Source organism: Bombina bombina, chromosome 1, assembly GCF_027579735.1.
Source record: "Bombina bombina isolate aBomBom1 chromosome 1, aBomBom1.pri, whole genome shotgun sequence".
NCBI lineage: Eukaryota > Metazoa > Chordata > Amphibia > Anura > Bombinatoridae > Bombina > Bombina bombina.
Window position 1 is genome coordinate 392,791,878 of NC_069499.1, and position 10,275 is coordinate 392,802,152.

At 37.0% G+C, this 10,275-nt stretch overlaps 1 protein-coding gene across 3 annotated transcripts in view; it reads left to right on the top strand.

Moving 5' to 3' along the window:
* The window catches only part of LYPD6B (LY6/PLAUR domain containing 6B), a 253,595-nt gene extending 244,118 nt beyond the window's left edge, over positions 1 to 9,477 (top strand). For all 3 annotated transcript variants that reach the window (XM_053698289.1, XM_053698288.1, XM_053698290.1), the window contains exons 4-5: positions 3,027 to 3,157; positions 7,311 to 9,477. In XM_053698289.1, coding sequence (XP_053554264.1) covers positions 3,027 to 3,157; positions 7,311 to 7,478 — 299 coding nt within the window. In that variant the 3' untranslated portion in view covers positions 7,479 to 9,477. The remainder of the gene's footprint in view (positions 1 to 3,026; positions 3,158 to 7,310) is intronic.
* Positions 9,478 to 10,275: the final 798 nt, after the last annotated feature.

Sequence of the window (10,275 nt, forward strand, 5' to 3'; positions counted from 1 at the left end):
GTGGAAGACAGAAGGTTTTAGATGAGAAGGGATAGGGTCGAGTGGGCAGGTAGTGAGGAAGATAGTAAAGAACAAACGTCATTCTCTGTGGCTGGAGGGAAGACGCAGAGGGTGGAAGAGGGGGTACTGGAGGTGGAGTTGGTACATTGCAGGTTTGTGTCAGGGTGTTGCTTCATTTAGTATGTGTTTAAAAAAGTAGTCTGCTAGGTATTGAGCACTAAAGACAAACGGGGGGGGGGGGGTGTTGCAGGTGGGTTGATAAAAGAATAGAAAGTAGATTAGAGCTGTTTAGGGTTTGAGGAAAGAGAAGATATAAGAGAAGAGGTTTGCTTGGGTAAATGACGTGTAAATATGTATGAATGAAGGAAAAATGAACTTATAGTGGATGAAAGCAGATTCAGAGCGAGATTTCCTCCACACATGCTCAGCAGTGCGGGAGCATTTTTGTAGGTAGGGTGTTTTCTGAGAGTGCCAGTGTTGTAACAGATAGTGTGAGTGGTTTACACAGTTGGCGAGGAGTGTCTAATGCAGAAGAAAGAGTTTTGTTATTGTGGGCTATGGCAAGATCAGGACAGGTTATAGTGGAAGTGTGAGGGAGGAGATGTTGAATGAGTTTGGAAAATTGTAGTGGATCCATAGCGTACAGTTTTCTACAGGTGCAGGGGTGAGATGGAGTGGGTTTAGCTGATGCATTAAGATTATAGGTGAGCAGGTGGTGGTCTGAAAAGGGTGACAGGTGAAGTCAGATATAGAGCAGAGGTATGAAAATACCAGGTCAATAGAGTGTCCGTTACGGTGAGTAGGGAATAGGGTGGATTGTGAGAGACTGAAAGAGGATGTGAAAGAAGTCAGCAGGTGCAGATGGGCTATCAATGGGGCTGTTGAAGTCCCCAAGTATTAGCATGGGTATATTCATGGAGAGAAAGTAGGGAAGCCATGCAGCAAAGTTGTCTAGGAATTAGGAGATTGATCTAGGAGGGCGATAGATGACTGCCACTCTGAGGGGGGGGGGGGGGGAGAGAACAGATAAATGCAGTGGACTTCAAAAGAGGAGAAGGAGAAAGATGAGAGTGGAAGTAGATGACTACTGATAGGTGCAGGAGGGGGAGAGAAGGATCCAAACACTGCCACACTCTCTCACCTGGCCTAGGGGTATGGCTAAAGTGGAAACCACCATGTGTGAGAGCTGGAAACCGTGTCAAAAAAAGAGCCAGGTTTCGGTAATTGCTAATTGGGTGAAAGCATTATAAACAAACAGGTTGTTAATGGTTGTAACCTCAAAGGTAGTTTTATATCATTCTTGTATACATAATAAACTGAGAAAGATAGTAAAGTACTGTAATCAGAAAGGTAATATTTGTTGTTTTAAATAAATATAGACTATTATTTGCATATTAGAACACAAAAAAACAAACCCAAGACACAGGCAGAGAAGATTGTGATTTTCAGGCAGGGATAAAATAGTTAAAAAATAACAAAACAAAAAAACAATATTAAAGGGATAGTCTACTCAAGAATTTGTATTGTTCAAAAAGATAGATAATCCCTTTGTTACCCTTTTCCCATTTTGTATAACCTACACAGTTATATTAATATACTTTTTACCTCTGTGGTTACCTTGTTTCTAAGCCTATGGAGACTGCCTACATATTTCAGTTCTTTTGACAGACTTGCATTTTAGCCAATCAGTTCTGACTGACTGAGTGAGCACAATGTTATCTTTATGGCACACATGAACTAGCACTGTCTAACTGTGGAAAACTTTTAAAATGCACTGAGATAAGAGGTAGCCTTCAAGGGCTTAGACATTAGCATATGAGCCTACCTAGGTTTAGCTTTCAACAAAGAATACCAAAAGAACAAAGCAAATTTGATGATAAAAGTGGAAAGTTATTTAAAATTGCATGCACTATTTGAATCATGAAAGTTTAATTTTGACTAGACTGTCTCTTTAATTAAAAAGTTTGGATTTCTCAGTAAGTTTGAAGAGAACTTGGCCTATGGTCATTTTATTGCCATAACCTGTCAGCACAGAGAGTGATAGAACACAGTGCCTCTATCCAGGCACTAACCATAGGTGATTGACAGGACAACCAGCCTTGCAATAAAGGGATTGCCTATCTGTTTATATGAGCTAGATATACATAGCAAAAGAGAGGGGTGGATATTTCCCTGGCCCCCCTGGAAGGAGGTTTGGTCAAGCAAGCTGATATCAGAGAAAATGTATTAAGCTTTGATTTTAGCAATAAAAGTTGTTCTTTCTGCATTTGAGTCTGCGTACCAACAGTGTGAGTGAAGATCTTTTCTTGCCAATCTCCCTGGCACAGACATCTAAGCTAGTACAGTATTAGGTTCTGTTATTTCTTCTTTTTTATTTTAAAAACTGTTTGCTCGTGTATAATTTTATTTGTTAACATCTTTTCCTAATGATGCACTGTGACCGATTTTCCATTTTTGCTCATAATAAATATTCCTTTTAAAGTTTCTGCTTTGGTCTAATATTTGATCTACATTACTGAAAGAGACTGGTAGTATTAATATTGTGTTTTTTAGATACATTTTTGCTAACATGTACAGTTTAGAGATAGTTTGTGTGGGTGGCATTAAAGGGGAGGTTTGAGCATTTTGTTCTAGGTCTATAATATACTAGAGAGTGTTTTTAACCCATGCACCCACTGAACTAATTCATAGGCTTGCCTGGAGTGGCTATACTGTGACAAATTGGTTACAGTGGAAAGGGTCTGTTAACTCTTTCTGTGACAAACAAGTGACTGTTGCAGGGTTGGTTAACCCTGGTTGTCACTATATATATATATATATATATATATATATATATATATATATATATATATATATATATATAATCTATGCTTTGGAAATGGTTTTGTTCAAATAAGGGGGGCCCTGCCAAAGACTTTGCCCTGGGCCACAGTGAGGTCTAATTAGGTCTCTGGTGTACATAGCAATCTTATAGTTCTGCAAATGATATCAAAATGGTATTTACCCCTGTTTTTATTTTCTTGCAGACACACATTTTTGTAAAACTGTGCACCACTTTACAAGCCTTGGAAGGAGTAAGTTTGTCACCAAGAAATGTGCCACTAAAGAGGAATGTCGCTCTGTGGGGTGTCACCATCATAAGGATTATGGGCATACAGTGAGTTAATTTAAAAAATATATATTTTTTTACATAAGTTACATCAGATAATTATTGGCTCACTGGGGTGTCTGTGTTACAACTGCCTGTGAAACTTTCCTCCCCAAAACAATGGATGCTGGACATCCTGTCAACATCAGCTCTCTTTAACATATTCCAACATACTTCAAAGTGCTTTACAGGGACATTCTCATTAATATGTTTCCAATAACTTACTATTGTTACTATGGGCTCGAGTTATAATTAGATGGGCATACAAGCTTCCCACTTATGGAAACTATCAGTCTGCATTTGCAGCACGCAGGCAGAAGAGCAGTGTTCCATACCCATAGCCCTCTGCAAGCAGGGCTTGTCAGTCACCATGTACAAATGGGTTTAGGGTAATTTAGCTCCTCAACCTTTGAGGTGGCCGAGAAGTTATGAAGCTTATAGGTCTTTTGACAACAGTCCACAGCCAGTAAGCCAATCAGTAGTGGCAGTCACACATAGTGGCTAATCACAGTCAGTTTCCTAAATGCTTGTGGCTCACCGCATGTCTATACCAGTGTTTAGCCACTATGTGTGACTGCCACTACTTTGCTAGGGCCAGTGATTAAAAAATGACCAACACCAATAATTTAGAGCATGTATTTAATTCATTAATGATTATAGGGTATTACATTTTTAACGTCCTGGTCCAAATAGGAGGTTGCTAGTTTTAGTCCTTTAATGGTTTGCGTAATGGGTTTATATTTAATGGCTTTTTTCACCAATGCTATCAAACTATAGACTTTCTAATTGCTTTTGTTATAGAATTATTTGGACCCTTAAATGGTTCACTTTTCTTATCTGAGAAGGAATGAAACCGATTGTATAAATTAAATGATACACCTCCTACAAGATGAAAGGACAATGTAGTAGATCAGAATGTATTCAAAATAAACATACAAGTTTTTATTTGCTACTATTTACTCGTTTCCAAAGGTAAAACTAACTGGAGCAAGAGGTTATTTCCCAGGTGTACCATGAATAACAAACAAACAGAAAATACGAGCTAACAGACCATTCATTCTTTGTAAAGATGTCTTCTGTCTTCAGCTGTAGTCGGCATTGTGGTTAAGACAATGACATCAGGTGTGGCAGGAAAAAAGAAGTGTTTGGCAATAAGCAGATATTTTTTCAAGAAGTTAGAACATATGTTCATTGCTGGATGTTTTTCTTTATTAAGGAGGATTGCCAGTTGGCAGTGTGCTTTGTTATAAACTGTAATATTTTACACCACATACCGTAGAGCCACTTAAGTTGGTAAGTGGGCATTGTTATTGTATAGCGTTTATTTTGACAGTATTGCATTTAATTTATTTTGACAATCAACCTCTTGTCAGCTTCTGTATAATGTGTACGTGCAAAGAGTCTTCTCTTACTTTAGTCTTGCAGAAAGCTTGCAAAGACTGAAGCTGCTCCAATAAAGCGTCTTTCAAAATGAGGAAAACAAACTGGCTTGATAAATAAAGATACTAATAGGGCAAACTTAAAACAATACATGGGCATACTATATATTGGGATGTAATTTGAATTACGGTAAATTATATAGACATAAAAGTACAATAAGAAAATTCTCTCATTTGTTAGAACATTTTTCTTATGGCACTATTGCTCGCGTGTAAATGTGTTTAACCCGTGCAAAATGGTTAAACACACTGGGCCAAATTACAAGTGGAGCGCTAAATAGCACTTCAATGCAAGTGATATTAGTTAATCGTAATGCGAACGCGAGCTCACGAGAGGGCGCTTCCATAGGCTCCTATGGGAGCCTCGCTCTGATGCCATCACAAACGGCATCAGAACCTTACGCAGCAAAGGAGGTAAGTAGCGCAGCGATGGGCAGCATTTTTAAAAATATATTTACATTGCGGTCTATGGGAAAGCACAGTTCCCATAGACAGCAATGTAAAGGCAATTTTTCACACTCCCACCTTGCTAGATTTTTTTTATATTAAAAAAAAAAAATACCATGCCCTCTATTTTGAGGGCATTCGGGTCACTTTTAGAAAAGTAACCAGAGATCGGATGTCTTGTTAATTTTTGGAGTGCTAACTGCTACCACAAAGTCGTGGTAGCAATAACCAGCCACTTGTAATGGCTGGTTAATGATTGCGCTCCCGCAAACGGGCAAATTTGTCCGTTTGTGGGAGCACAATAATTTAGCGCTCCACTTGTAATCTAGCCCAATGATAGCTCTGAAGCAGCAATTCTGGTTTGTTACTGAATACATGCAGTGAGCCAATAACAAGAGGCATATGTGCATAGACACCAATCACCAGCCATCTTCACCTGGAGCTGATTTAACAATGTAATACAGTAGATGAAATTGAGAGAAGACAGAAGTCCATCGAGTTCAACTTATACAGATCCTACCTTATTTAGAATAAAAGCTCCAATTGAACTTAACTTTATCCTATTAAAAAGGTGACCCATTTAACACAAGCAATCATAACCCTGACTTATGTTTTTTGCCAGAAATGTATCAAAGCCATTTTTAAATGTATCTAAGGTATTGGCATTTACTACTTCCTTAGGTAATGAGTTCCCCTATTTAATTGTTCTTACAATGAAAAAAACGTTTACGTTGCTGGAGCTTAAATCTCCTTTCTTCCAGCCTTAAAGGGACAGTCTAAGCCAAAATAAACTTTTATGATTCAGATAGAGCATGTCATTTTATATAATTTTCCCATTTACTTTTATCACCAATTTTGCTTTGTTCTCTTGGTATTCTTAGTTGAAAGCTTAACCTAGGAGGTTCATATGCTAATTTATTAGACCTTGAAGCCCACCTCTTTCAGATTGCATTTTAACAGTTTTTCACCACTAGAGGGTGTTAGTTCACATATTTCATATAGATAACACTGTGCTCGTGCACGTGAAGTAATCTGGGAGCAGGCACTGATTGGCTAGACTGCAAGTCTGTCAAAAGAACTGAAAAAAGGGGCAGTTTGCAGAGGCTTAGATACAAGATAATCACAGAGGTTAAAAGTATATTATTATAACTGTGTTGGTTATGCAAATCTGGGGAATGGGTAATAAAGGGATTATCTATCTTTTAAAACAATAAAAATTCTGGTGTAGACTGTCCCTTTAAAGTACAAACAACTTCCTTGGAATAAACAGAGTCTCTTCCAACTCTGTATATGGGCCTTGAATATATTTCTACAAAATAATAATATCACCACTTAAGCACTCTTTTTGTAGAGAAAACAGACCCAGGTTGGCTAACCTCTCCTTATAGCTTAAATTCTCTATTCCCCTTATTAGTTATGTGGCCCTTTGGTGACAAACTCTGCAATCTCTTTTCTTTATATACGTGGAGTGAATCCACGATCCGTTACATATGGGATTACATTCCTACCACTAGGAGTAGGCAAAGTTTCCCAAACCTAGAGACCCCTTTAAAACCCCTCTCACCTCACACATAACTTAGTTTTTACTTTGCCTCAGTTGGAGGTGGTTGAAGCATGAAGATGTTCATGATTTCTTGAGTACAGAGATCCTTCTGCCTTACTGGGTTAGCACATGGCACTGGTAATATCTCAGAAAATACAACCTTTTGAGGTCTTTGCTTTAAGCTTGCTACCTAACTCCCTGAAGTAATTTGTTATGACACTTAACTATGTATTCAACCTCTTAGAGAGAGAATGTAATAATGAAATGCTCAATCTCCCTTTAAAAGTTTGTCAGACCTATATTTCTACATAACTAGTAGACTACATAACTGCAAACTGCTTTCCACTCTGAACCACATAGTAAACAAATGGATATTGTAATCATTTTATAAATTATTAAAAGGTCATTACATAATAATATTCTTTCCTTGTTTCATCTAAAAGGGCATGAAAATAATGCCTTTTGCTTTCATGCCGGTTGGCTTGACCCTGCCCATCAATAGAGCTGTGGGAATTTTCCTTATCAGGCAGTTGGCCACCTGTCCCTAGTGACAAGTTGGTGACAAACATGCATTTCCTGTCAGTTTTAAAATCATCATGAAAAAGATTGTGAAGAACACCTCTAATTAGCTAGGGTTAGAATGATCACTTTAGAAAGTACCATTTAATAATTTACAATTTATAAAAAGATAGATACTTCACTTCCTATAATGTGTTTTTTTCTCTCCTTATAGGAGTGTATTTCTTGCTGCGACGGGATGATATGCAACGTGGATGTTCCAACAAATCACACGAATGCTGTTTTTAATGTGATGAGATCTCACAGGACTTCAGGCGCCTCTAGAACTGCAGCTCACATCTATGTGGTTACAACAGTCATTTTACTTCTCATTGTACCCTAACAGCACCACTCATGGTCAGATGTGCGCACTTGAGAAACTACAAATTACTTTGTTTTCAAGTGGCAATGGAAGTGGAATTCACTTGAAACATACTTATAAACAATGCAATACTTTGGGGACATCACTGGCAAACAGCCGCTTACAAAGGATATTGCTGTCGGTGCTTACCATGAAAATAGATTTTGGGGATGAAGCTAAGTGTTTGTGACGGACATTTAAGTAGTGACTTCAGTTGTATCACTGTAGCGTCAGTTTGTATTTTATTTATTATTATTACTTGAAATTGGAAGTATAGTCTCTGAAAATGAATGAACAGTTCAATAACATTGTAAGAGAGCAGCAGAAAAACGTCAAAACCAGTTTTCTTAGTTTGTCTTGCAGCTGCCTTACTTTAGATTGGCAGTAGACTTGGTAATGTAATACCAAATGACACTGGAATGTACACTTATTGTATTAGTGAGTGCCACTGAGCGGGGCATAAAATGTATTTAAGAAATGTGTTAAACTTACATATGTATTCTTGATGTGCCTTATTTCTAGGAATCAAAGCTTGTGTAAAAAAATGATCGAAATACTCCTATATCCTTAGCTCACGTTAGTTTTGTCTGTTAATCATAAAATATACTCAATCAATTAAAATTATTTTTTTTCTCTAAATGAATCAATTCAACATATTATAAACAAATGTAATTTTCGAATTGCACAATAGTCGTTAAAGACGAGAAGCATCAAAAGTTAGTTCCAAACGCCAAACCCATTCTGATTTATAAAGTAACTAATATACATCCACAGTGTATCACAAAGCACAACTTGATAGTGTAAAACTGCTCTCTATTCAAATAATTATTTAAAGTAGCATTAAACACTAAATAATAATTAGACAGGATGATGTATTCAAAGCAAGAGATTAGATTAGAATCATTTTCATTTGTATTTTTTAAACTATATTAGTTGTTTATATATTGAATTAAGTGTAAAGTTTTAGTGTCCTTAAGGCAATGGATACCACCATGTTGTAACCCAGGTTTCCTTCTCTGCTGAGACCAATAAGGGACAGTAATAAATGTGCCACTAGAGTGTGCAACCAATGACTTTAAGGAGTGTTAAGTCTGGAGTCTGCACTTCCAGGAATAGGAAGCCTACAGTGTGCAGAATTACATTGCAGAAAATGGGGACAAACTAAATATACATTTTTTAAATAATTTATATTAAACATCTTACATTTTAATCTCAAAATGTTTAATGTCCCTTTAACCTATTTCCTAGGATAAAAAAGTTGCATTATTTGGATGCTGCTTCTTTAAAACCGCACTGAACGCTCTCGTATTCTAATCTGTCTAACCATCAGACAGTTTTAAGAGTGCTTAAATAATTGTCAATCTTATAGATTGATATTCGTGTAGGTACTTTTTCATTTGTGTATTTTTTATGTACTAATTGTTTTGCTGGATTGCAGATGTTTTCTATGCAAAAATTTAAAGGGACACTGAACCCAATTTTTTTCTTTTGTGATTCAGATATACATTTTAAGCAACTTTCTAATTTACTCCTATTATGAAATTTTCTTCATTTTCTTGGCATCTTTAGTTGAAATGCAAGAATTTAAGTTTAGATGCCTGCCCATTTTTGGTGAACAACCTGGGTTGTTCTTGCTGATTGGTGGATAAATTCATCCACCAATAAAAAATTGCTGTCCAGAGTTCTGAACCCAAAAAAAAGCCTAGATGCCTTCTTTTTCAAATAAAGATAGCAAGAGAACGAAGAACAATTGATAATAGGAGTAAATTAGAAAGTTGCTTAAAATTGCATGCTCTGTCTGAATCAAGAAAGAAAAACTTTGGGTTCAGTGTCCCTTTAAGTTTATTAATTGTACAATTTATCTTAGCCTTGGCAAAAATAAATCTACTTTTTATTAGATTGTTCAAGTAGGTTTTGTATGTATGTTTTAATTTTTGTTACACTTTTGTAAACTATTTATAATAAATTCTTATTAGTCAAATTGTAGTCTTTTAATATAATCTAATGTGGAGTTGATATTTTCTCCAACATTGGTGTGTCCGGTCCACAGCGTCATCCTTACTTGTGGGAAATATCTCTTCCCCAACAGGAAATGGCAAAGAGCCCAGCAAAAGCTGTCCATATAGTCCCTCCTAGGCTCCACCCACCCCAGTCATTCTCTTTGCCGTTGCACAGGCAACATCTCAACGGAGATGGTTAAGAGTATGTGGTGTTTAGTTGTAGTTTTTTATTCTACTATCAAGAGTTTGTTATTTTAAAATAGTGCTGGTACGTACTATTTACTCTGAAACAGAAAAAGATGAAGAGTTCTGTTTGTGAGAGGAAGATGATTTTAGCAGCAGTAACTAAAATCGTTTGCTGTTTCCACATAGGACTGTTGAGATGAAGTAACTTCAGTTGGGGGAAACAGTTAGCAGACTTTTCTGCTTAAGGTATGACTAGCCATATTTCTAACAAGACTGTGTAATGCTGGAAGGCTGTCATTTCCCCTCATGGGGACCGGTAAGCCATTTTCTTAGTCTCAAACAGAATAAAGGGCTTAATATGGGCTATAAAACTGGTAGACACTTTTATGGCCAAAATCGATTGCTTTATTTGGGCATTTTATACATCTTTATGTTTGAAATTCACACTTATAAACTTTGGGGAACGTTTTTTAACGTCAGGCACTGAGTTAGACACCTTTCCAGTCAGGAAGGGCCTTCCCAGTTGTAGGCTGAGCCTCATTTTCGCGCCATTACTGCGCAGTTACTTTTGAGAGCAAGACATGCAGATGCAT